The 27,219-nt window shown below is 41.8% G+C and overlaps 1 protein-coding gene and 1 long non-coding RNA gene across 3 annotated transcripts in view; one reads left to right on the top strand and one right to left on the bottom strand.

Annotated features, from left to right (window-relative positions):
• Nucleotides 1–27,219, bottom strand: part of unc-104 (kinesin family member unc-104) — a 64,998-nt gene that overhangs the window by 11,779 nt on the left and 26,000 nt on the right. For both annotated transcript variants that reach the window (XM_072287184.1, XM_050194250.3), the window contains 19 exons: nucleotides 26,952–27,136; nucleotides 22,347–22,487; nucleotides 17,612–17,752; nucleotides 16,809–16,927; nucleotides 16,182–16,270; nucleotides 15,377–15,482; nucleotides 14,373–14,556; nucleotides 13,088–13,178; nucleotides 12,160–12,284; nucleotides 10,379–10,477; nucleotides 10,210–10,281; nucleotides 9,445–9,596; nucleotides 8,911–9,016; nucleotides 8,416–8,530; nucleotides 7,576–7,658; nucleotides 6,643–6,767; nucleotides 5,450–5,595; nucleotides 4,128–4,484; nucleotides 1,168–1,250 (listed from right to left, as the gene is read on the bottom strand). In XM_072287184.1, the coding sequence (XP_072143285.1) occupies nucleotides 1,168–1,250; nucleotides 4,128–4,484; nucleotides 5,450–5,595; nucleotides 6,643–6,767; nucleotides 7,576–7,658; nucleotides 8,416–8,530; nucleotides 8,911–9,016; nucleotides 9,445–9,596; nucleotides 10,210–10,281; nucleotides 10,379–10,477; nucleotides 12,160–12,284; nucleotides 13,088–13,178; nucleotides 14,373–14,556; nucleotides 15,377–15,482; nucleotides 16,182–16,270; nucleotides 16,809–16,927; nucleotides 17,612–17,752; nucleotides 22,347–22,487; nucleotides 26,952–27,136 (2,519 nt within the window). The remainder of the gene's footprint in view (nucleotides 1–1,167; nucleotides 1,251–4,127; nucleotides 4,485–5,449; nucleotides 5,596–6,642; nucleotides 6,768–7,575; nucleotides 7,659–8,415; nucleotides 8,531–8,910; nucleotides 9,017–9,444; nucleotides 9,597–10,209; nucleotides 10,282–10,378; nucleotides 10,478–12,159; nucleotides 12,285–13,087; nucleotides 13,179–14,372; nucleotides 14,557–15,376; nucleotides 15,483–16,181; nucleotides 16,271–16,808; nucleotides 16,928–17,611; nucleotides 17,753–22,346; nucleotides 22,488–26,951; nucleotides 27,137–27,219) is intronic.
• Nucleotides 15–2,616, top strand: LOC140216723 (uncharacterized). Its single transcript, XR_011893389.1, has 2 exons — nucleotides 15–662; nucleotides 1,229–2,616. It is a non-coding gene; the product is annotated as an uncharacterized lncRNA (long non-coding RNA).

Below are 27,219 nucleotides of genomic sequence, written 5' to 3'. Positions count from 1 at the left end.
AAGTGCAAGCAGTACATGCCTTTCACGGTTGCTTAAGCTTGTTTCCCCACACTGCGTCTTTTCCCAACCAATGGAAGCACACAGAATAATGGCGCATGGCATTATGAAAACCATATTGTCCTCATAAAGCTACGTACAGGTAAACATAGCCTTCTGGTTTAAACATTAATTCTCTTGCTATATTATTGGCATACCACTTCACAGGAAAGCTGCCTTAAAAGTTTGCACAATTATGCCCCAAAGTCCACAAGACAATTCCACTTTACTAATCACAATGTGAAGACACTCTGCATTATGTGGTCAACTTAAAGAACTAAATTTAATATAATTGATACAATTTATTATTAACTGAAACCAATCATGGAGTCTTGGTTTCTTATTCATTTTTCAAGCACACATTATACTACTAAATTGCTGGCAACAATAGGCCACCAAGACCTACCTATCACCTATGTCCCAGGGTATAAATTCTCTCAGCATGAGCCGGCTTAATGCAAACTGAACTCACATTTATTAGACTTCAGGAAAAAAGAAAATACACAAAATTAGAGACTTATTTAAGTCCTCCATAAACAAGCGCATCCCTTCCATGCAGGGTCAGTGCGGACTAGAGGTCAAGCAAGCAACAAATGAACAGCGCCAGGGTGCCTCTCTTTCAAACGGTAAGCAAATTTAACCAGCAAGAAACTTACTAAGTTCACTGCACAGACCAGCCTTCATAGCATGGCAGATAGAAAACCATGCTGTAGCACAAAGCTACAACTAACAAAGTCTATGCTAACATGTGCATGCATTTACATACTGCCTTAACATTCTTTCATGCGTGTCTCTTGAGACAGACAAAAGCAGTAGGTTAGCTGGAAATAAAACCAAATTGCTTGAAAAACCTTTACATTATTGAGAAAAGAAAGCTACTGTTATTGTACGCATTAGGATGACATGCGTATGCCTTACAAATGGTTTTCGTACACTCGTGCCATAATTGAGTTGTTATTGGCAGCCAAATACAAGCTGGGTGTTTACTTTAACAGTGGACCTCACTGTAGATCGTCACCTGACATGGACAGCCATCGCTACCCACCAGTTGGTCTCTGCTACTGATGTTTTCTGAACCATTAATGATGTAACCATGAGAGCAGAGGCTTGGTCATTCTTTGTTGTACTTACTCTTGTGAAGAGCTAGATGTCATGCTGGAACTGAGTGATGATGCATCTCCCTCTTCAACAGGTGTCATCGCTGTGTTCGACTGCTTCCGATCCAATGAGAGAGAAAGCAAGGAAACAAGTAGATAAAGTTGGTCCCTTTGTAATGCAGCGGGTGTTCAGATAAGGACAGACTAAGGGGAGTGCCGACTATTTTTAGTTTTCGGCAAAACTGTTGTACGAGTTGGGAAAACGTCTTTCTAAAAAGGAATCAACCTTCGTTTTGCAAAATTTGACACGGATTTCCTGAAAAAAAATTCTTATTTCACTAAAGGTGGAAAAGAGCGTCTTAACGATTTGCAGATTTGACAAATTCGAAGGCCTATCACTCTAAAATTAACGTATTGTAACCCACCAAAATTTTTTCCTGTACTTCTACACCGCTAGTATTATTGGCCCACACTAAGTTCAATATATATCACCCAGAGTGTTTTTGAAAAATTGCAAAACCTTGGTTTTTGAGCAACTGCTTCTGACTGACCCTGTACAGTCGCCGACCGATTTTCCGGACTCCAAAAATTCGGACATGCCCGATTATTCGGTCAGCTTCGGGGCACCGCCGTTCTCCCCATAGACCATAATGTATAACAACTGCCGAAAGTTTGGACACCTTGCAACCTCTCGTCTGATTTTTTGGACACTCCTTGAGCCAACTCGATCGAGGGCATCATGCACAGACTCTGACCGGCACATAGTTCGACTTGCTGAGCGCCATTTTCGTTTTGAACGGAGCCTCCTTGCTGCCCCACGAAGTGGCGCTACTGGAAATCCCCGCTCATCATCATCGTTTCTGCCTGGTTCGATAGAGTGGCCGTACAGCAGTTCCGGTTTCAGCTTAGTAAGCCATGTCAATACAATCCAGCAGCTGATTTGTTTCTTTCGCGCGCGACGCTGTGAGCAGGACACGTTTTTCGTTTGTACGACTGGTTTCGGCACGGTGGTGTTTGCTTTGTGTGCTGTGTCGAGGTTTCGCTGATCCAATGCGGCGTACGGAAACATCGCGTCAACTGTCTAATGGCGCCGACAGTGCCCGCGCAGCCTGCGCTGGGGAATGCCGGCAAGCGGGTGCCGGGAGGCCTAAGATGTGCTCCCTACTGACGCGGAAAATGTTCTGCCGAGACCTGCGCAGTGGTTGCATTGCGATTCCGGACACCGTCTCATTTGACAGTTTCACAGGTGCTGACGACGGCGAGATCATTCGTCAGGTTTCTGCTGCACCGCCAGACGATGACTCCGAGTCGGAAGATGACGCACCATGTGCTACGCTGCCGTCGCATGCGGAGCGCGCACAAGCAGTGACTGTGCTTATCTGATTGCGCGTAAACGGAACAGCGCGCAACGGCGCACTCACGATTTCTTCAAGCCTACTGCCGAGCCCGAATAAGTGCGTGGAAATAAAGGATATCATTTTTTTTTCTTAATCTGATTTTTCGGACACCTGTTTATTCGGACATTTCCGCAGTCCCCGTGAGGTACGAATAAACGGTCGGCGACTGTAATCAGGTGTTTTTTGGGCCATTTTAACTAAGGCGATGAAGCTGAAAAATATTTTGGACAAATATTCAAAAGGTTTCTTGCAAACTAGATAAAGAAGTATGCAACTACACCACGTAATTATTTTATTATAAAATCCCAAAAATGTCAAAATTACAAAAATAGCAAAAATTGGAACATTTTAGACACATTTAAAAAAATAATCCTCACCGATTTTTATGAAAATTTAATAAAACACCCACCCAGGACTGGTAAATCTAGTACTGCAAGAACATGTTGGATTATTTTCATTTCAAGTGAGAAACTGTACCTTATTTTATGACCCATGTAGGGTGATCCAAACGATGTGTCTCGTTCTAATAATAAAATAAAAATCACACTCATATTAAATTCTGAACCCATATTTTTTTTTAATAAAGAAGAGTGACTCAGATTATGTCTATCTTTCTTTAGCCATGAAATGAGTTGAGCTTTAGTTTTCAGGACTCAAAACTAAACATAGTTGGGGCCCCCTTAGTCTGTCCTTATCTGAATACACACTGTAATGAACAAGCAAAATAGTATCCTTCAGGAACCTTAAACGAATAAAATACAACAGAACTTCTTCGAACAAATGGGGTCTTTACTTAGCACTGCATCACTGAAGTATAGTCTCTTTTGATGAGTACCCAAAGCTGTCTAGGTCACACAACGTTTTATACATGCATATCATTAGGCTTAGTAGACTTCTCTTAAATAATAAATATACGAGCAAGATGCTTTGCTGGGCTAGTTGGTGTGTAGAAATGATGAAAAGTAGCGCAAAGAAGTAGTGTTTGGTCCTTTCACCTTTCTTTTTTTCTCATTTCTTGTGCTACTTTCCATCAAGTAAATATCAGACATGAATAAGCAAAAGGAATATGAACACGTATGAATATGTAGTACATATGTATACATGAAAAACCATCGTGGTGCACCTTGTTATTAATGTGAGAATAGTGTTGAATGTGCACAAGCAGCTCGACAAATTACATATATACACAAGAACACTCTAGATATTTCAAAGAAGTATGGTAGGTTTGTTATCCAGGTAAGATCTGCTGTCTTGTGCAACTAATCAACGGTAAGCATAAAAATGAAAGATTTCATTTAAATTTTAAGCAGGCAGAAAGGCATTGAAAATGTAGTGAATGAGAAACTATGGTGACACTAGGAATATAGAACCGCATCGCTAGTTGCTCAGCCACCACTTAGGCACCTAAGCACCGGCTAGTAAAACCGCTGCAATCTTAGAATACCAACTGTAATTTTGACCAAAATGCAGTGGCGTGATGTGATTCATGCCAAGCAAGAGGTGCCTCCGGCAGATAAAGCGGCTTGCAGTTTTTAAGGCTAGGCCTAAATGCAGCAGTTCAACAAAGACGTGACACACATCCTGTCGGCCGCCATACCTTGGCAGCCCCTGGTCCAGTAGGTGGTGGTTTGCTGGGAATGTGGCTCAAGATGAGGCCGACGGTGCGAGTGGCCAGCTCCCGCTCGTGAGGCGTCATCTCCCAGGGGGCATACACACTCTCGTCCACTGCTGTGCCACGGGTTGGAGTCACGGCGACCGAGGAAGTCACGGTGGGCGATGGCAGCTGCGAGGCAGCAGCTGCCTGTTGGGTGGAGCTAGGACCCCGAGCCGCGGCGCGGGCCACCAGGTTGCAGGCCTCTTTCTCCCACTTGCAGATGTCCTGGTGCTGGGGTGGACCGCCCAAGTCCAGGCCCAGCTTCTCTCGGAGGAGCAGGAGGTGCCGCACCTTCTCCACCTGCGAATGTTATATGCGGCAGTGTTGGAATGCTTCTGCACAAGTGCTGAGCTGTGGGCATGTCGGCAAGATGCTGCAATTGTAAACATGTTAGGCAGAGCAAGCTTAAGCAAACCGTTGCCAAATGGTGAGAGGGAGATTTGTTGTTAGAGAAGAGCTGAGAAGCCAGCCTGAACAATACAGTATTCTGGCCAGCTACTCAGCATTCAGGTAGGGGGGAAGGAAAACAATTGGAGTAGGAGAAAGTAAAGTTGATAAGGGCAGAAAAATAGATGTGAATGAATAAAAAAAAGTGGAAACACTCATTACATTACATTTTCATATCCAATTCACTTCCTCGCAGAAAAGTCACAATGGTCTTCATTGTGCACTGCTTCGTGTATATTTATTTTGACCACGGATCCTAAAGAAAATTTTTCAGAAAGTCACTGGTTGTCAGTGCATGCCATAGATCTCCAGTCAATGTTTCTCTCTTTCACAAGTGCAGTTGGCATGCAGAAAGCATGTGGTTTATAGTCTCCCGCACAATACAGTTCTCACGGTACAGAATGTCAGCATGACCAATAAAGACCAGGACAGCAAAGCTGGCACCATTTCAAAAATCACTTTACAGTGGCATGCAATACATCCTTGCTGAAAGTTGTTCAGAAGGTGTTCAGCATTCCAACAGTTGAGTCAGAAGCAACTAGGTCACATCTACGAAGCAGCAAAGAGTGAAAACTAAGCTTTAATTGCAAATATAATTGTGCACCAGCACCTGATTACAAGGTTACGGATCATGGTTACAAGGTGATTACAAGGTTGCAGATACAAGGTTACGGATAACCTCGTAATCAGCACCTGATCACAAGGCTACAAGCATTGGTTGTTACCGCATCTTTTAGTCTTTGAAGCCTGATGCACTTAACAAGTAAGGAGCACTTGCCGCAGTGGGCATACGTAAGTTCAGTGAGAGCGTAGCCCACCTCTTCAAGGCGCGTCAGCTTTTCCAGTTCCCACTGGTGGTCGAATATGAGCGAGTCCCCTCGTGGCTGCCAGCCATGCAGGTTCTCTTCTCCTCGCACGTACGTTGATGACGTGTCCAGCACCCGGCGCTGCCGACGCTGCACCCCTGTTGGAACAGCACCAGGCACACATCATGAGCTCTCTGCTCTTGTAGTGCGAGCGAAAGAGCAGCCCCACATTAAGGCTTGCCTACACAAATTTGTACAGAGCTTTCTGTCTTTAAGAACAATGAGCAGTGTCAAAGTAACATACATGCAGCATTGTCTGAACGTAGTCGCTAGCAGTATCAGCGAGGTTACAAACAAACATGTATGCCACAGCGTAGCAGTGAGGGCTTGTGGGCACTCCTTTCTAGTCGGGAACAGGATGTTCAGGGCACTCCAGGGATTCACAATAACAGTGACCAACACCACAGTAAGAAATGTTTTGTCACTGATTGTTGCAAATTGGATAATCGTGCATTCAGTATTAATTCGCATGCTCAGCTGTGCCAGTATCTGCAAACATATGCGGCCACGGGCTATTTTGCTTGTAGCCACTGAATAGCAAGGCTCATGTATAATGAACAGTACCTACTACGGTGTCAGCTTCTATTATGACCAAACCAATAAATCAAACTCACGCCATCTTGGTCTTAACTAAAGGTGTCCACAGCTCATCGTGGCTACCTGACTGGCGCTGTGCGTGCCATGGCTATTTGAAAGGATGCTGCTGATGGCACTGGCCTAAGGTCCCTACATACAGGAATGTTGCACTACCACCCATAGATCCACAAGTTTTTTTTTTTTTTTTTAGACAGCTTGGAGCTTTCTACCTGCGCGCTGCACAAGCAATGTAAAAATTCTACACTCGCTTTAGCTTCATAAATCTAAACTTGAGGAACAATATGTAATATTATATTAAATGCATGCTGAGTAGAATACACTATTTCCATAAATATATTTCATCGCAATTAATGCAAGGTGGATTGGGCCATTATTAGAGAAAACCTGTACAGACAACGGTGGGCAGATGACAGAAGGTCACTTTAATTGAGCTCTACAAGCATATTACCAAGTGGCTGCCATGTCCCTTTGTCACCAAGTAGCATGTATCAGCATCTTACAAGGAGCTAACCTTAGCACAACTAAGAAAACAAGAAGGTGCCTCCTACCCGGGCTACCTGAATCTGCCGCTCTCTTGAGGATCATCTCGTAGATGCCGGTCACATGATTGGCATCAGCATTCTTGTAGGCACCAGTGAACAGGTGGCGCAGGGATTTTGCGTTCGGAGACAACCTGCGTGTACATGCCATCAAGAAACAGTGAATGCACAAGGAACAATATTTTGGGTATAATGTGTTAAGCTGTGGTAAACAAGACTGCAGTGACCTCATTTTTTACAAATGTGGAGCAATGCAACATGCCATGAACCGTTCACTTGAAGTAAAAGTACAGATGGATTCACACGATTCCAGGTGGAGCAGCTCTGGGCTGTTCAGCGAGCCCATGATGCGGCCAGGGAGTTACAACTCCCGGTCCCAACGTGGGAGTAGCCCGCTCTATGGGACCTTGCGCCCCCGTAGCTCGCAGGACCTTTCATTAAAGTTATTCCATCCAACCATCCAACAGGAAGGAATTAATGCATCAAACACGATGTGAAACATCCAGAAGCTAAAGGTGGCAGTGCAGCAAAAAAGTTGCAGATGCTAAATACCTAGACTTTTTCTTCCCCTTTCAGAGTCGTGTTCTTTCGGTGGTGACCTACCTCCAGTGTTGTGCTTTTTTTCATAGATTTTATAAAACAAACACAACACTTTAATATTGGTTATGCAGAAGGCAAAAAAATGACACGGATAATGGCAAATGCTATCTTGATGTGATCTTCCCATTAACATGCGACGTCAGTGACACAGCAGGACAAAAACTGAAAAACGTACCGGTACATCAGTGGCACTGAGCGCATAGGGTTTTCACTGAATCACATGACACTTGTATGTGAAAAACAACTCCTGACAGAGCTATAAAGTTTTAACAAAAAAAAATTTTTTTCAGTCATAGCAGTAACAAAGAAATAATGGTATATATTTTGTCGCATATTACTGACCTTGGTGCCAGTCTCGCATCTCGTCCATAGATGATAAGACACAGGTCCTTTGTTACAATTGCAGGCTGTGCAGAGTTCTCCAGCTGTGAACAACACAGTTGAAGCTCAGAAAAATCAGATCTCACTGCAACATGTCTCTTTATACTGGCTCTCCCAATTAAATATCACCGCTAACTAACCAAAAAGATAATGGCAGGCTTTACGCAAACAGCACCTACTGTATATTGATGGGGACTCTTTACACTAGTCATTACTATAGTCATTAACGCCCATCAACATACAGTGACTGCTATTCATAAAAATCTCTCTCTTACTTTTTAAATTCATGACAAAATTTAGCTAGAACAGCTGGTATTTGCATAAGGCAATTAGTGCACTTGGTACTCTTCTCTCAGTCTGTTTACACTACTTTGGAAGATGCACTGTAAACTATAAATGACTATAGATGGCTATAGACTGTAAATGCTTTTATTAGTGATACTTTCGTAATCAGTAGGATCAATCACAGAACCTGCTGCAGTAGCGCAGTGACTATGTCTTAGGACTGCTGAAATTAAGGTTGCAGGTTCGATTCCAGCCGTGGCAGCCGCATTTCGATGGGGGAAAAATGCAAGAACACTCGTATACCATGCATCACTTATGCATTAAAGAACCACAGGTTGTCAAAATTCAAGGTCCTCCACTACAGTGTGCCTAATAATCGGATCGTAGTTTTGGCACGCAGAACCCCAGAAATTAACTTTAAAGTGTCAGTGTAAGTGAGATTACAATTACACAAGTGTAAGTGTAACTAGTAAATGTCACATGACACCTGTAGTTAGTAGGACGCCTGATGTTTACCTCCAAGTAAGCAGAGATGGTCAAGTAAACTCGCTCTCCATAAGGAGTGACTCTGTTCAGCAGAGGAGAGCTATGCAAGGAGGAATCCCACGCTGCCTCAAAGTGGTAGAATGTCCTGCAAAATGCAAAAATGCACACGTGTAGTACTTAGCTGTTTGTCACCAATGCTGAAAAAGAGGAACACTGACAGCTAACGTCCAAAAAAACGTTCATAAGAAGGTGGAGGCTTGAAGTGATTAACAGCGGTAGAACGAAGAACATCACTGAAGCCAACATTTTAACATGGGGACTTAACTTCATCAGGGCAACATTCCTCGTTCTACCATTGTTAATGACAGCTAATGTGGCATTGATCTCAATGATACTGCAAGGACTGGCACCAGTTCAAAGACATAAAGCTCACACGGCATTTGGACCTAGCCAGTTGATACCTGGTAGGGCTACTAATTAAAGACTTCATCAGCTGGCATGGCTCTCAAAAAAACAACAGCATACCTGTCATCACCAGCCATCTCCAAGTAGCTTCCAGGGAAGATGCCCAGCGACAGCACTGAGGTGTCGTTGTCCTCTTCCTCGCACTCTGGTGTGCTTCTGACACGACCTGTAATATTGCATTGGTATTAAATGAACTTTACTATTAAGATCAAGACACAAGTGCTAAAAATTCCTGAAATGCCATCCTACTGCACTTACTTCTCATACCAGCATTTTTCATACCGGCATTTCTCATATCACAGTTATGACACTTGAGCGAGCTTTATCTTGCATGTTCTTTACTCGAGGTATAACAATTCAACTAAGCGTAATACCTCCCAACGCCAATTAAACACTGAATGCTTTATCATCAGGTTATGAATTTTTACCCCTGCAAAATTGGTCAAACATAGTAGCAGTACTGAAGTTTTTGGCAACAAAAAGTCAAAAGGCATGCCTGTGATTATGTGTACCAGCCTGCTGTCTTGCAGCTTCGTGTTTAACAAGATTTGTTTGTGACATGCGCAAATGAGATCTGCTAAGCAAGGTGCCTACCAACAACAACCTCTCGGACATCCTTCCAGCAGACGTTGGGTGTTTGCTCGTGGACCAGCGTTAGGCGTATGCGCCTCTGAATCCCCTGGTGGAGAGAGAACGTCCCTCTACAAGGAGCATCATCGCTGTGATTGACCACGGCTGGGGTGTACCTAATGTGAAAAACAGACAAGACAGGTGTTGTGTGCGAAGATGCACATATGCCCATATGCCCAAGAAAGTGAGCAGGAGGATGGCCACCGTGGTAACTAGCTTAGTTGGTAAAATATTGCATGCGAAATATGAAAGATGTAGGTTCAGCTCCCTCCTGCAGCAAGTTATCCTATCATCAACTTTCATTTCCCTTTACCTTATTATTTCTACATTTTAATTAAATATAAAAACTAATTTGCTATATGCTTCCTCTGGCATCATCAGCTGTTTTCTCACTGATCATGACAAACAAAAAATTTAGCCCCTCGAATCTCCTTATTCTTCTCACTATTCAGGCAAAAGTATTATAGCACTGACTCTGCCAACACAAAGATGAAACACTACACTGAAAGCAACAGAAATAAAAGCAATCCTTCCATTCTCAATAGTTCCTCGAGTCTCCCACATCCTGCAATGCACTGCTAAATCAAGCTCTGCATTACTAAATGCCCATTACCAAGCAAATTGCAACCAAAGTTAGCTAGCTGCAGCATCACTTCAAAAGGCCCCTACCGGATCCCAAGAGCAGCTTTTGTTAGATAAACTATTTTGAATATATCCAGCACCACTTACTCGCCATTAGGTGTCAGTTCGCAAATTTCGAACCAGACCAGGACGTCGTGTTTCGCATATATGTGTGTTGTGCTGAAAAAAAAAAAAAAAAGCCATGAAAGGTCACCGTTAGTCCGTCGTATTGAGGCGCATGCATTTAGAAATCAGATGATGGAAATAGGAGTCTTACCTTGGGCATTGCAGTATATCGAACTTTGGTGACCGAACAGGCTGTGAAATAGGCAGTGTCCTTGGGAACATCCGTCGGGGCGGCTGACGTACGCTGCTGCTGCAAACAATATTGTCATGTTGTAGTGACAGTGAGCAACCACAGTGACACAGTACAAGTCACGAAACTGTTTACTGGGCGAACTTGTGCCCAGCAAAACAAGCAACACTCAGCGCAATGATACCAGCGAGCACACTCATTGATCATTGAAATCTGGTCATGGGGCCAGACATGCGTGCTATTTATACATGGCTCAATGAACATTCCCACAAAATCACTGGTGCTCGCATAAGTTCTATAATGTACACCATTATTCACATTGCACACACACAATCTGATTACACAAGGTTTAATGACAACATAGGTAACAGATAGAATCAGCAACAACATTCGAGAAACTTCTGATACAGAAAGGCGCGTCTTGTGCCGAGCAATAATCTTTAACATTTGTTAGCCGATGTGTAAGGACAGTTGAAATTTCAGACACCTTACAGCACATCGTGCAACAATTCAGGTTCCGACTACATGACCATGTGCCACTATGGCCTCCAGGCCAAGCAGAATTAGCTATCTGTATTTTTGTTTTGAGACATCACTGGCAGGGTCGTTGGCCAAGTCACTGGTGCTCCGGGAACTTAGCCGTTCTAACAGTTGCTGATCGAGTAGTCGACGCGTACTGCCATCAATGCCATTGTTCCTAGACACCGATGCATCTTCCGCTAGTCATGCGAAATTGAAGGTATCTCAGAAAGTGACGATTCGAGGATACGGCACACTTTTTTTTGCCACTTGTAGAATAAAACGACTTATTTTTGGATGAATCCGATATTTCGGATTTCCGAATATTCTGCCATTTTGATGGTCCCCATTGATTTCAAATTATCGATCGCTGACTACATGTGTCAATAGTTTAGGTTTTCTACTTCCCAACAAGTTAAGCAACAAAGAATGATGCTTATCAGGCAGAGTTAATTAGGCATCAATTAAGTGCATAACATAATGTAAAAGAATTCAAGACCCATGGTTTATTCCTAGCTAGATGATGCTCAAGCTAGGTTACCAGAAATGAAGATCATGGGCTTTTAAAGCAGCAGCTAAGGCATTTTGTCGGGTATATGTTCTAGGAAGAATTTTCTAGCTAAAACACTTAAAATTTCCTATGGACAGTGGTGTGAAATGGGAGAAACAGGCTTATGAAACAGGCACTGCACTGAGTATCACTGTACATTCTGTAGAAACATTGTGGTTCAGTTATAACAGCTACAGACAACCAGTTAGAACAGCCATGGACAACCAGCTTACAAAGCCGTTGTACCTCAAGGGTGGCCAGACAGACAGGTTCAAAGAGCCACAAAGGAGTTCATCATATTGTTCAAGAACCATACGTGTGAGCCTTAGACCTTAACGTCGTTGGCTGCCTTTTCAGTGCTCGTCCTCCCTGCTAAGAAACATTGGTATGGTTTCAAAGACAGTAGATGCATATAGGTTTGCAAAAACTGCCTAGTCTAGCACACACTAACAGTAGCATACATACTTTGTGCATTTCGATTAGAGCAGACTGACTTCATGACTGTGTCAGGCTGGTTGTAAAGCTGCAAGTGAACCCTATAAGGGCAGCAGCATGTGGCTCATGAGTTGCAGTATGGCCACCCTTATTAGAACTTATCAGTGCACGAAAGCATTCACAGTGATTTGCCACAACAAAAAGCCTTCCATTAAAGAAGTGAAAACTGCATGCTTACTGCTGTTGGCAGGCATCTCTGGAATCTCTGTGCAAGGGGTGCTGCTGATAGTGTCCGAACACCTCGAAGACAATAGGCCGAGTCCGCAGGTAGTTCACAAATGACTGGGTCACCGTCACCGTGATCTGCGCAATGAGTAAAATGGGCCAGTGATCAGTAGTTGTTAAGGGTTGCACAAATAGTGTATGCATGACAGTAGTACTATATAACCTTGTGTTTCTTTTAGCCACATTCGGCCCATATATGGTGTGAAATCACATTGCTCTGTGTTCACCCACCAATCAAAACCAAAAGTGACATCCGAAAATAACATCAACATTAATTTTCTGCAACTGATCTCGCACAGCATATTCTAAGTGTCATTGCTACTTGATTAATGACAGTGATAAAAGGAATAACGGTTGATGTATCTTGTTAATAACCTCTTTCACTGTACCTAGTACACAAAAGTCATATGAGGATACTAATATAAGGATGAACACCAGATTTTCATTTAAAGCCAGTAATTTTCTTGTTCTTACATTGAAGTAAGATTTCCATGAAGAAATTCAACATCAGAACTATATAACAAATAGCAATAATTAAAATTCTGACTTACATACTTGCAGGAATCACTGTTTGAACACAGCTCACATGCTCTCTTTCACATTGGTGTAGGGTGTACACACACCTCTACTTACCAGAACATACTCTCTCTGTTCTAAACATAAACTTAGGTGCAATTCAAGTTGCATCGGTAGAGCTGGCACGTTGCCAGGCACATCATACAGGTGCGTTTTGTGGCTTTGAGCTGCAGTAAGGTCCATCTTTTTTTGCAGTCTCACAAGGCATGACAGCAAACTAGGTTTCCACATTAACAGTGCAATATCTTAGCTTGATTATATCACTTAACCACTTATTATTGAAGATGGAAGTAAATGAAACCTACATTCTGAACATGGAAGAACCCAGGAGGAGGTCCCTTCACTGTGTTCTTGAGAGGCTCCGTTGAAAATGCCTCATCATGACGGTGCAGAAAGCTGAAAAAGAGCAACTTTACATGATGAATAACATATACATTATGGCAAGGTGACAGCACCCTAAAGCAGAACAGCTGATGCTTTCAGGAACAATCGGAATTCCCTCAGCTTCTAAAGTAACAGCTTTATCATCAATTGAAAAAATCGCGAAATGATTGCTGTTAGCTCAATGGCAGAAGCTACGACATGCTGCAAAGATGTCACTGTGAAACCAGTACCTCCCCCACAACATAAAAAAGCTGCACTAGCTGAATAGCATTCCCATCTTTTTTATGTCAGTTCTCTACTAGTAAAAAGCATTTATTTTACAAAATCAGTTGTGCGCAATGCACTCTCTAGCAAATCCATCTCAGCACCTGTTTGATTCTTCACTACGACTTGCTTACTTCATCGAGTCATTTTCATAGTGCTGCTGTTTTCAATGAAAAACACTCCACCATCAAATATTTTTTAAACATGGTAATCGTGAAGAAAATAAGTTACTATGTCACAGTCAACATATCATAAAGTGCACTTCCCCATATGGCTCAATCATGTTGCCTCCCTACATACTATGCTGGGCAGCACTTCCCAATTTCCATACTCCTAAACTTTCTTGACCAGGTGTGCATATTCTACTGCTTCCTTTATTTCCAAATTTTCATTTAATTGACTTTATGCTAGCTCCCGTACTTAATGTTTTTCATGTTCAAAGAATAACAAGTGAATTCTTGCTGTGCACACACTGCACTTTTGGAACTGTACCCTTGAGGCCTTGAGAAAAAAAGCGAGAGTTTCACCCGAAGGATGGAGCGTTGACAACAATAGCAAGGTGTTACAACATTACACAAAACAAATTGTTTTATGCACAGTACAAACTGGAGTAAACATTTGCTTACCAACTAAACACAGATGCTGTCACACTGCCATTGACAGACACGAACACAGTTCCTCTGAAACTCGGCAGATCATGTGACCTCCAACATTAGGTGTGTGGGTAGATAGCACGCAACAGAGCACCAGCCTTCTTGCCTTAATCCGTTTGCTATTGCATGCCAGCTGGTCATACGACCCCTAGAACTTTGTGTGCATGCTGTGCTTGCACCGTTGTGCCCGGGACAGTACAGTGGCAGTGACAGCATGAGTGCACCTCGAATGTCTATATAACTGCTATTGCAACAAAACGGAAGGAGCTGGGAAGCGTGGGTTGCGTACTTGAACTGGGAGAAGATGTCGGCATACTCCTTCGAGATACCAATGGCCTGCAGCACGGTGACCCTGAAGGTGAACTCCTTGCCAATCTGCAAGTGCTCAGGCAGCTTCTCTTCCTCCTGGCTCAGGGGAAGGATGTTGTTGTTCTCGCCATCCTGCTTGTAGGCCTCAAGCCGGCTGCGCTCTTCTGGATGGATGAGCCATGCAGGGACAAGCATGAGCATTATAATGAGATTATAATATACTGTGACAGCTCCTTTCAGTACAAACAGCCATCAATGCTGCAATGACAGCCATATATATAACACTGTACCATGTTAAAAAATAATTAAGGATCTCTAACGTAGAATAATCTTTGCGAAGTATGACTATCAATACATCAAGGATGCCACTAAAGAAAGCAAGGAGCAGGAATGGATCCAGACATTTCCTAAGGGAGGGGTGAGCCACCTTTGGGAAATTAATAATGACAAACAAATGACAGTGATGCCCTTCTCAATTTTAGTGACATACTGATTTCACTCGAAAGGGATTGAAGACATTCTGGCCCACGGCTTTGATCATATTGAAAAAAAGAATACCTGTGTTATACTGTCTCGACTATTAAGCAGAACAAAGATTTTAAGTTGAAATATCTTACATGAATGACCTAGTAAAAGTTACTGACATTCCTTTTTATGAGGGATTAGAACACACAAATTTGAGTCCGGAGTCATGACATCTGTATGTCACCCCCACATCCCCATACTTGCGAAGAAGGCAACAAAGTTCAACTTCCTAGTTCTAAACCGTCACATTAAACTGTGCCTTTTCTGAATTCTCATAGCAGAAACCTACCATGAAAACAGAAACACAAAGATTAAACAGCACAACACCAGCTTGGCTACATTATAGAACATATAGGTTGCTTGTATCTCACCAAGAACCATACAAAAGCTAAGAGACAAAAAAGAAAACTGTGCTTAAGTGGAACAGTGGCAAAAAGAAGAGAGAAAAAGAATTAATACCTTGCTGCAGTGGACTCTGTTGTTGTTGCTCTTCCCCTTCCACAATGCGTTCCTCACAGCACGGCGCTTTTTCAAGGCAGGGTGACGAACCTTCTATGCAATGATCCTATGAACAACAGGCAGGGTGCAATCTCAGCTTGACTTTCCTCCCTCAAGGGACACTCAAGCGATACAAAATGATGTAAAATGACAGGAATGACAAGGATGAAAGAGAAAACTAGCATTCATTAGAAAGTAGCAGAAGCTACCAAAGGAAACCCATGCAGGTGCATTCGAAAGAAATTTTAGCAGTTAAAGTTGTTCTTCAAGTGCAAAGCTTTCATTCCGAGAAATCTGCATAGGCTTTCTTTGCTGCTTTGGGCTGTCTTCTGGTGGATGCCAACTTTCCCTTGCATGATTTTTCCTCCACCTTGCAAAATTTCACAGAACTTATTTGGTAACAGCAACTAATCACATTCTTAGTGTGACCCACTCACAGACCAGTCTCATGGTGCTGCAGAAAGTGTGCTACAGGTGATGCTGGTTAAGCAGTTCAAGGTGCTGATTTACATCATATCCAATAGGCCTGCATCAAGCCATCTGACAAAAACATTCAATTACCATCCTTCCAGTTCTTGGTGCAACAATGTCATTCAAATTGCTTCCAAGCACAGACACCATAATAACTGTGGCATTTTGAGTTAAAATGCCTAGTGAAGTTGATAATAAGCCCGCATTTTGGAGTTGGTGACAAACAGGGTGATAGCAAAACATGCTGTCTTGTCTCATCTATGCATTCCTTGTTATGCTTTTCTGAATCACTTACTTTCTTTGCAGTGTCAAAAAGTTCATCATTAAAGCTGATTCTTGCTGACTGGCGTACTCCTGTGCTGCAGTCCGTGCTCTCCTCATCATCTGAAAACAGCAAAAAGAAACACTTTTGTGGCTATGTGAAGGAGACCAATAGTTATTAGAACTTTCCTCAATCACTCGCTTGTTCAATTTCAATTTCCAAACTTTTCATGCCAGCAACATTTATATTACATCCACGTACAACATTTACATATCACTTCACAACCTTTTGCAAGAATTGCTAGAAAGCTAACTTATTTTTTGAAGTTGATATCTTTCTGCATTCTGCACTATGCATGCTTGTTGGCTTAGCACTGCAGCACAAGAAGTAATGTTTCCCAGGGAGAAATCAGAGCCCTTTTGTGCATAAAGCATGGCTTCATAAAGCAACTTTTCTTCAATGGACTATGAACACTAGGACACCCCTAAAAACATTTAGCTTTTTTTTTTTGTGCACTGCACGCCCTTCGTCAGCACTCGGACAAACAGAGACAGGCACCCACCCTAGCTGTTGCAATGTCCAAGTGTGTAGAGCACTGAGAAGCATAGTGGGTATGCTTAAGGCTTCAAGCACTACCTATGCAGACAAACCATTGCTTACCTATGACGGCTTGTACAGCGACTCGTAGATAGCCCTTTACGTCACCTTTCTCATTAACAATGGCCACCTTTTGCACAAGTGGCACAGGGTATAACAAGTTGCTGAGGTACACAAAGGCCCTGGGTGACAGAAGAGACAAGCATTATATGTTTATGCTGTATCTTGTTTGTTCAGAACATATGATGACCTGCCTTCCCACACCGAAAATCATTAATAGAACAAATGACTCAAGTCTTTAGCCATAAATATTAATGGATTTTGCAGTTGCAGGATTATCATGGTCGAGATCAGTACTACACAATGTCGCCACACTAGAACAGAGTACATATGCATATGCTTAAAGCTTACAAAAGCAAGAGCAAGATAAAAAGCACTAGGTGTTGCAAGGTACTATAGCACCTTTACCATAATTCTCTTATTAAATGCTTTTGTATCCCACTACCCTCTAACCAATTCTCCCTACCTGCTCGACCACCAGTTCTCAAACTATGGCTATGAAAACAATCCATGCAGGTTCCACAAATTTTTCTTCGTGGAAACAAAGTCATTTAATCATTTAATCAACCAACCAACGAAGCAAGTGTTTCCAATAACATGATGAAGACAAGTTAGGCAAGTTAGATGAAAACTTAATAAATATGAACTGCTAGGTGCATTCTACAGCATACACATTTTGCCATAACCAGTAGAACACACACTTTATAGGTGACTGAGACCTGCTGCCACATCTGGCAGTACTATCTCTTTATGCACATGCTCACACACAGCTCTACTTCTGCATCATGCGAGTTAAAAGGACATACCTGCCGATGAGCCTAAACCACGGGAACCGGTCATAGAATGGATCGCCACCTGTAATGCTGCTTTCCACATTGTAGTCAGGAGATGTTGGAGACAGTTCAGCCTCATTGTGGTACATCTCACGCATCAGCTCCAGACGCTGCCTGTAATTTAAGAGAGTAATACGTAAAGCTGGACTTTCAACACATTAAAGAGCTACATTGGTGTCTACACCGTGTTCAGTGGTGCACAGCTTTAGAGTCTTTTATGACAGTAGATCACACCATGCCTATGATGAGATCATGGCTCATATGTATCTTGGCACAGTGAAAGTTACTAAGGAGTTTCAGCCAGCAAAGGCCGCAATTCCCTGCATCAACATATGTACTGCACTTTTTTGTGAGCTTTGGCAGTTTCATGACACAAGCATATGTTTATCACACTCTGCAAGGACAAGAAAAAGGAAACACATTTACTTTACTTTAGTGTGGAGGTTCTGCTTTCTTCCAATTTGTGTCAAGCTCTGGTGATACAATAACTCTTCTTATCTCTTATCTTCTAGAGTCATGTGATGTTTGTAAAATTAAAATTTTATTATCTTTTTTTTTTCAAGACAAAACAAACAAAGTTCAAACTATTATATCTTTTCTACACCTGACAATGTAACATTGCTTGACAATTATGACGATGTGCTACTATTTTCATTACAGAACTGTGCCTTTAAGGGGCCATGCAGCAACTTTTATGAAATGTGGCAAATTTGCCTGATATTCAGTTTCAGTTTCAGTTTATTATTCTTTAAATACAATGAATTGGTTAGATACAATATACAGACGATATACATGCTGAATATTGCCGAAATTATTTCCAACAAAAAGTTGAACATGCCTCAAACAGAGTTATCAGTAATGAAATGCTGCTGCTGTGATGCACTCATAGTTTTACATCCTTTTTGTAACTTCTACGAGACTCAAAGTCGTGCTGTCATGCTCAAGCTGAACAAAATGCTTGACCTATCATTGCACTGAGCTTTAACATCAGCATAACTTCAAGATGGCGTGGAACAATCACGGGTTTCTGGAAAAGGCTATAGGATCTATAGGACAACGGTACTGTTCTTTGCCACAAGATAATTCCACCACATTATCAGTTGCCAGATTTTTTTATTTTTATTATTATCTTTTTTTTGCTTCTTCTGCGAAAGCTACTTAGTCACGATGTTTAAAAACCTCTGGCTGATGTCCATCGCAGTTATAAATGCTTAGGAATGTAGACAAAAAATGGTGGGGATTTCAGAAAATCAAAGAAATGGCTTTTTCAACTAATTTATAGGCTACCTGTTGAAAGCAAAGGAAAAATATTTGGCTCAGATGTTCATGACAGCATAGTTCAGTGCTAAAGATAATTTATTCACCACACTGAAAAAGTGTAGCAGGACCATTTAAGGAACACTGATAATGTGTTAAAAACAACAATACACATGAAGACATTGAAGTGTGTGAGAAGATGGATAGAATATGAACAGCATAAGCATGGTTCCAGGTAGTCTGGAATCCTCATGCAATCAAGCTAAAACATAATGTCATGACAGTAATAGTGCAGAATCAAAAGTGTGCCTACAACATAGAGAATGCAAGGTAACATATAGGCAGGACATACAAGAAATAAAATCCATGCTCAAATAAGTTCAGTGCATAAATTATGGCTTACAGCTGGCCACAGCTAACAACATTTGCTGCAGATCTGCAGACACTGCTGTCACTAGGCCAACATCAACCAATATGCAATGTCAGCATTCAAGCAAACAGGAATGTAGAAACAAAATTCACTTACAAGCAATGAATAAAATGCACACAGAGCAGTATGGTGGATGAGTGATACTTCAAGAAATAGGCACATCAATGCGAGAATCATTTATGAGTAAGGGCGTGCAAATATTAGAAAATTTCGAATATTATTATTAATATATTTTCTATATTTGCATTCGATTCGAAAACTAGGTACAAAAATTTTCGAATGTTCAGTTTTGTACGAATATTCAGAAAAAATCCAATATAATGCTGGCTGTGTGTGCGCAAACACAGTCCTTAGCGTTTTCTTCTATCTAATATACGAATATTTGTCTGAGTTTGTGCTGAATTTTCTGATAATTTCGTGCTGCAAAGCAGGCTTGGTCACTAAACATGAAAACTTTGCGGAAAGGCAATCCTCTCAGTAGCAAGAGGCACGGATTTGCGGTAGGCGAAGGTGCACTTTTTGCAGCGCCACCCCCAGTCTAAGCTTATTGCTTGATAGCAAATGCAATGAGTGACGTCTGGTACAGGGTCAAATGCCTCCGTGTTCACTGGCATTTGACGTATAATAAGGCACAGGTTGCTGAGAACAGACAGCTAGCAGGAATTATTCAATTTTCAAAGATGAGCAGAATACACAATCTTTAGTATAACACCTTACTAGTATAATTTTTTACCATTGACGATGTAATTGCGATGTTCTAACATGTCAAGATAACCAAACTTGCAAATACATTCATGTGCAAATCATTATTCAATATTTGAAGCTAAGTATTAATATTCAATTCATATACAAAAATTTTGATATTCGCACATCCCTGTTTATTAGACAAACTGCAGCATGCTTGACCGCAGTCTTCTCATCAGATGTGCCATTTTTGTGAATATGAGACGAATGAAATGGTGTCCTGACGTGAGTCACAGCACCACGACTAATGTGATTAGTTAACAACATAACATATCCAGAAAGATGTATGTATAATAGAAAAATATTAGTGTTTGCTGCAAGCTTATATTGTGAAATTTACTGTATTACAATTAATCTGAGACCCAGAACTACTGTGTGTAATTTCTTTCATGTTAACATGCAGTACACACACAGCCAACTGGTTCTTAAATCATTCTACAAAAACTTTATGGATACTGACATTCAGTCTTAAAAAGTTGGAACTAAGGTGATGGTTCAAGGCAGTGGCAGAAGCTGGACAAATATATTAAGCAACTAGCATTAGCTGGACAAATATATTAAGCAACTAGCATTCTTGCACAGAAAATTGTAGCCTCAGAGAAACAGCAGCTATGTAACATACAGCATTAAAATCAATAAAGTGCAAAATTATTCAGTCGGGCGAAAGCATGCTGAACATGATTGTGGGGAGTCACAGAACAAAGTAAACAAACACCAGACAACGAGACAGAAAAAGACAAATCCAGTGTTCCTTTACTTTGTGCCATCATTCACCACAGTAAACCTGACATAACTAGCCCAATCCACTACCCTTCTAAGCTGAACACAGGTCCAGTGAGTGGTAAGAGTCAAATTATATTTAGTTTGTACTGGGTTTCACATAAAACTTGAAGCATCAAGCATATCTTGATTTGATTGCAGACTAAACCATCTGTTCAAATATCAAGATTGCATTAGATGACACCAGTGTCCACATCGTAGCTATCACCATATCTAAAATTCATAGTATTAGCCTTGGACAAAGGCGCATTGGGTAATAGCCTACTGTGCAAGAAGGGGGTGCAACCAAAGTATGAGCCCCTCTGCTGAGAACTCTCAGGATATCTATTATTCTCTTTTCAGTGCAAAATATCAATGTCAAGTGCACCATGACATGAGAAAGAAGTTAACAAATTGCCATTTCAGCGAATGTACCAGTTCAGCTTGTGAGAGGTGACCAGACCAGAGAAGAAACAAGACTAAGATAGACTGCTGCATATATGGTGTTTCCACAATTTTTTTTTAAATGAATTATGCATGCACACAGAACAAAGGTCCTTTAGTGCATTTAGTGTAGCATTAACGCATTTATCGAACACAGCTTTGTGGGTGGGTACACACTTGTAACATAATGTACAGTACCCTGAACACTGCTTCATGCTGTGGCATGTTGAAAGATCATGTGGACTCCAAAGTTCAAATACTCTCATTAAGGGGTCTCATTTCGTATTATACTTTGTGATGAAAAAGAATGCTGCATATGAGCTTGAATGCGATTAATACTGAATATGCTCAGTGGGTAAATAAAGCACACCTCCGTTAATTTTTCTGTTTCCTTGACTACACTATTTCAGGACATAAAGACTAATAAATTCCATTATTAATTTCAATAATAATTATGTCATTCCAAATATGTAGACAACTGGGTGCTTAGGTATCGACTTCTTTTCTAGAATTTGGGAAGATTGTTTTAACTGACGGAATACATGTGAAAATGTCATCTAAGCTGACACTTGCACTTTTCCTTGTGCCAGAAAATTGTCCTCATCAGGTCTGTAGTGGAGCAAGCCCACAGGCTCAATGCTGAGCCAACCTATGCAACATATGCAGCTTAGCATGTGGCACTCAAGTGCATTTTCAATGTAAGCAGCAAGGAACACATGGCTTAATAAGCAGCCACCTCAAGCTGAAGCATCAACACGGCGGACACATGATGAAGCCAACAAGAAGTGGAGCAACCAACAAGCTAGCAGCACAATGCACATTCCTGTTGCCGACAGCAGTAAGCGACGCAGGTTGCTGCATCGTAACAAGCAGAGAGCGTATGAGCAAGGTGCAGAGAGTGGGGAGAGTTTCGCATCGGCAGATGAAGCGAACGACAGAGTAGGAGCGAAACGAGAGGTGCTGGCGGCCAAGTGCAATACGGTGGGAACATCGACTGCGACTGCGGCAAGGGGAGAAAGGGGGGCCAATGCAGTGAAAAATGCGTGGCAACAGCAGCGTAGTGCGTGTTATGACCTTGTCTTGGAAGGGATGAGACTGGACAGGCCCAGGGCAGCTGACGTGCTCAAGCACTGCAGTGGGTCCTCCCGAGATTCGGGGCTCCCGGGGGACCAGGTGTCCTCATTGTACACATTGCGCATTAGCTCCAGGCGACGTCTACAGGTTGGGGGGGGGGGGTAGGCAGGGCGGGAGAGGGGGCAGCGAGGTGTGCCCATCAGTTGCCACGCCAGACAATGCTCCCAACTGTTACTGCCCTTGCCTGGCTACCGTTTTAGTGCCCGAGGTTTGGTTAGCTGAGTAATCTTCCCAACTACACTGCGCTCGTAGTGCTATGGTACTACCTATCTTCTGAACTAAGCGACAGTCATAATTCAGCAAAAGATCACGAAAAGATTTAAGACACTTCCTTGTTATGGTTAAATCCACACTGTTTGCACATTAATCTGAAATATGTTCTCTCCGTGTGTGCGCCACTGTGTCAGTAGGCTGTTAACAAAATTTAGGAGATGGTGTAGTTATGAGAGTGACCCGACAGAAGTAACCAGCCTTGCTGCACTTTGTACACATAAATTAGCTTACACAAGTCATTTAACTTGATTTAGGGGCCATCAGTGCTTGGCTGCCTGGTCCAGTTATGACCACCAAGCACACAACAAACATACAGTTATGTGTTACGCACACTGAGTTGACTTTTAGTGAGCTTAACATTTGAGAAACTGTCACTAGTTTTATGAAATGTGTGCATGAGTGTTCAGAAAGCTCTGACAGAGTATGGCTGTGATACTATACATAAGTATATCATAAGAAGCCAACAAATATTGGCACCAAGGACAACATAGAGGAAATTACTTGTGCTTAATAAATGAAATAAAGAAACGATAAACTAATGCAAATTAAAGTGGATGAAAAAACAACTTGCCGCAGGTGGGAACCGAACCCACAACCTTCACATTTCGCATGCGATGCTCTACCAATTGAGCTACAGCGGCGCCATTTGCCCATCCACTTTCTTGGGTATTTATGTGCCCTAGTAGAACCCTGGGAGTGTTAGCCAGCGCCACCACTCACAGACGTCACATTCTCGTGACGCCTGCAGCAAAAAGGACGTTCCACGTCCGCCGTCAAGGTCTGTGAGTGGTGGCACTGGCTAACACTCCCAGGGTTCTACTAGGGCACATAAATACCCAAGAAAGTGGATGGGGAAACGGCGCCGCTGTAGCTCAACTGGTAGAGCATCGCACGCGAAATGCGAAGGTTGTGGGTTCGGTTACAACCTGCGGCAAGTTGTTTTTTCATCCACTTTAATTTGCATTAGTTTATCGTTTCTTTATTTCATTCATTAAGCACAAGTAATTTCCCCTATGTTGTCCTTGGTGTCAATGTTTGTTGTCTTGTTATGATATGACTAATAAAAATCGGGCCCCTCGGTTAACCCCCTTTCTTCTCGTTTATACATAAGTATAGAAAAACACATATAACGCGTTATACATAGTGTTTAAATGCCTAAACTCTGTACGTGTAAACTCATTGTAGCTGCATGGTTATTGTGTGTAAGCATCCCTTCTTTCTGTCCCTATAATCAGAATTATTTTTTTCCCCTTTCCTTATTCCCCTGTGTAGAGTAGCAGGCCACAGCATATTAGTTCAGGCCAACCTGTCTACTTTTCATATAATTAATTATCTCTCTTAGCATCATCAGTGAATCTTCCAGCATTATGGCATAGCTCAACCAAGCTTGGGGCACTATGTGGTAAGGTACATTGATCAGAATGGTATCGGAACCCCAACAGTAGACAGAGCGCCTTGAACGTTGCATAGCAATGGTCGTCTATGTTATGCAAATAATGTGCGCAATAGCATTTGTGCAAGCCAGATGTGTCCAGCCATCGCAAAATGATGCTTAAAAGAAAGAATGGTTCACCCAGAGCGATTACCACTCAAAGGTGTGCGTATCTTGTCACATGAGGCCAATAATCTGACAAAAGTCACTACTAGGCCAAACACACCTCCACGTAGTAGGCAAACGTCATGCAAGGTATGCAAAAAAAATTTGAAATTCAACATCACATACGTCAAGAAACTGGACTCAGGCTATAGTAATTGCTGTGAATGCTCTCACAGAAAATTTAGGTAGAGCATAACACAATGTAAAAACAAAAGAACCAGAAGAATTGCAATAAGACAGCCACTTTGTCTACTATTGAGGTGCAAGCTATTAAGGTGCAATCTAGACCACAAGTTCACATGCAATATGTTAATTGTTCTACAGCCAGTGCATGCATATTTCAATCTGTCAAAATGCACTCGTAATATGAAAAATTTTAATCATCAATGACACATAAGTTAAATGAAAAACTGTTCCAATGCAGCTCAGGAGCCTCTTTTACACACTGAAACATCAGCAACGCACCTTAATAAAAAGAAAAAGGCCAATACTAGCACTAACAGAGAAAAGAGCAAGAACAGAACAAGGGATAACTTTTTTAGATCACAACTATGCATATGACATAGTTACTATATTGTGAGCTGGGGAGTATAACATAACGTAAAAACATAATGATTGCAGCAAATTTTTCTTTCAGTGTGTAACATGAATGAGACACTTCAAAATGCACAAGAATTAATTTAAAAAGCAACACTGCCTCATGCACATTGCCTCATCATGACTACTCTAGATGCAGCCAAAGTTTTTCATTTCATTCCCATTTCATTCCCAGTTCAGCACATTCATAGGTGAAAGACAAGCATGAGAGAGATACACACACAAGGCGCCACTTCCAAGAAAATGTATTCCGAGAAACCAGCACTGTTTATACATAGAATGTTGTCACAGTTCATCATAACGCAGTTACGTTCAAGTAAAGCAGCTCTTTTGGTGATAATGACACTGATGTGATACTCACACAAATAGCTGCTTTGAAAGAACTTGAATGCGAATGTGCGCTGATGAATTGTGACAGCGCTCTGTGTATAAATAGTGCAAGTTTCTCGGAATAAATTTTGTTGGAAGTGGCACCTTGTGTGTGTATCTCTCTTACGTGTGTTGTCGTCTACGCGCCATTCACCTCTGAATCAATCTAACATTTCCAGACAGTAAACAAGTAGACTTAGAGCATGTTGTTTTCTTTGTTTTTAAGAATGCTTACATTGCAATTGAACTTGTTCATGACTGTGCTTCTCTGCATAACCAGTTGGTCTCATTCAGATTTCCTTAATGTTTTCAGTTTTTTACCAAAAGGCACTCAATCATCACAATCAGTTATAACATCATAGTACAGAGAGAGCACAGACTGCACGCAAATCACATGAAAAATGATGATGCGACTACACTGCACCAAAAGGAAGAGTAACCGTACGCAACCACGAATGGAAAACTTAAGAATAAGACTTTAGCAATTCCTATTCGAAGTGATTTTGAAAGTTCGGTGATAGATACTTATGTAGCAGGTATGACTGGTGTGCTATTGTTCTGTGCACAAATTTATTAAGCACTGACTGCATAATTTAGCATATATGCAATCAGTGCTCAACAATACCACATGGACATATAATAACATGACTTTAAGCAATTACTTAAGCTGCTTCATTCCTCCACAGCTTGAAAGACAAGTTCCCTACTTTTGGCCATCGCATTTCTACACAACACAAGCACTATCTTTGAAATGATGCAGAACATCATCAAGTATTGTCTTTTGTTTATTTGTGGGGAATGTAAGTGTTAACAGACAGGTGTTCAGATCAGTTGCTTTAATTAAAATTAAATTAAGTTATGGGGTCTTGCATGCCGAATGCACATCACTTGTTTAGAGACTACAGGATCAATGCAACTTATAGAGGAGGAGAGGTGGTACCTATTAAAATAAAGTTAAGTTTCAAACATGCATGTCTAAGAACAAGTACCATTGCTAACAACTTGATGTGATAAGATGCACCCTAAGGTGACAATGACATCGTCTACAGTGCAAGCCAGTATGGTTAAGATAGTTATGAAGAGAAAGCACACAATGAAGGGAACATTACATTTTATACTAATTTCAATTAGTGTATAAGAGTTTCTAAGAATTTGATGGTTTTTTACCCAAACTATGGCTTACAAAATTCAAAACACAAAGATGAAGAAGAAGAGCAAAAAGAACAAGCTTGGTGGTACTTGCCACCACATTTTAACAGGATGCTCACATCATCCATACATCGAGCACACAGCGTATGGGAGGCCTTTGCTGACACGAGCACCCACAGCATGTCCTTGTAAAAGCTTTTTCTCCACCCTTTGCCAGAACTGAACAGCCAGGGTGCCTATGCTCTGACTTACTGTCTGGTTTAACCACTTAGGACCACAGACATACAATATTTGCACTTTCAGTGCATTAGGTGCCAGTGTGGTGTCTCAACCCTTGGCCCCAACCAACTACAACAAGGTTTGCTACAGATACAGCATGGGTTTCTTGCAGAAAAGAAGCAATATGTGCACTGCCAACCCAAAGCAAGGCTTTCAGTGAGGTCTGTGTGCAAACCCTTTCTAAATTGGCCCCACAGCACATGAGAAAGCGCTGATGCATAATCACTGCTTCAATCGTATGCTATGCAATGGCCACCTTTAGGAATGCAGACAGCACCAACCTGAGTTTGGTCAGCGTCCAGTGGTGGGTGGCTCCGTTTTTTGTGTCTTGCACTTCAACAGCAACTAGTGTCCGAGGAAAAGGCCGCTCCTGGTCTAAAAACTCATCCGCTTCGTCGTGAGGAATCAGGTCTGGCGGGAGCGGTGAGTACAGTGTGTCCGTGACAAGGACAAACTGGAACTGCACCTGCGGACAGGAATTCAGAAGAAGAGGTAAGTCCTATAACAATTCTCCCACTGCAAGTATCAAAGATTACAATGGCCATCAAG

This window comes from Dermacentor andersoni, chromosome 3 (assembly GCF_023375885.2).
Source record: "Dermacentor andersoni chromosome 3, qqDerAnde1_hic_scaffold, whole genome shotgun sequence".
Lineage (NCBI taxonomy): Eukaryota > Metazoa > Arthropoda > Arachnida > Ixodida > Ixodidae > Dermacentor > Dermacentor andersoni.
Note: the sequence above shows the minus strand (reverse complement) of the source record. Positions and strands in the feature narration are given on the sequence as shown.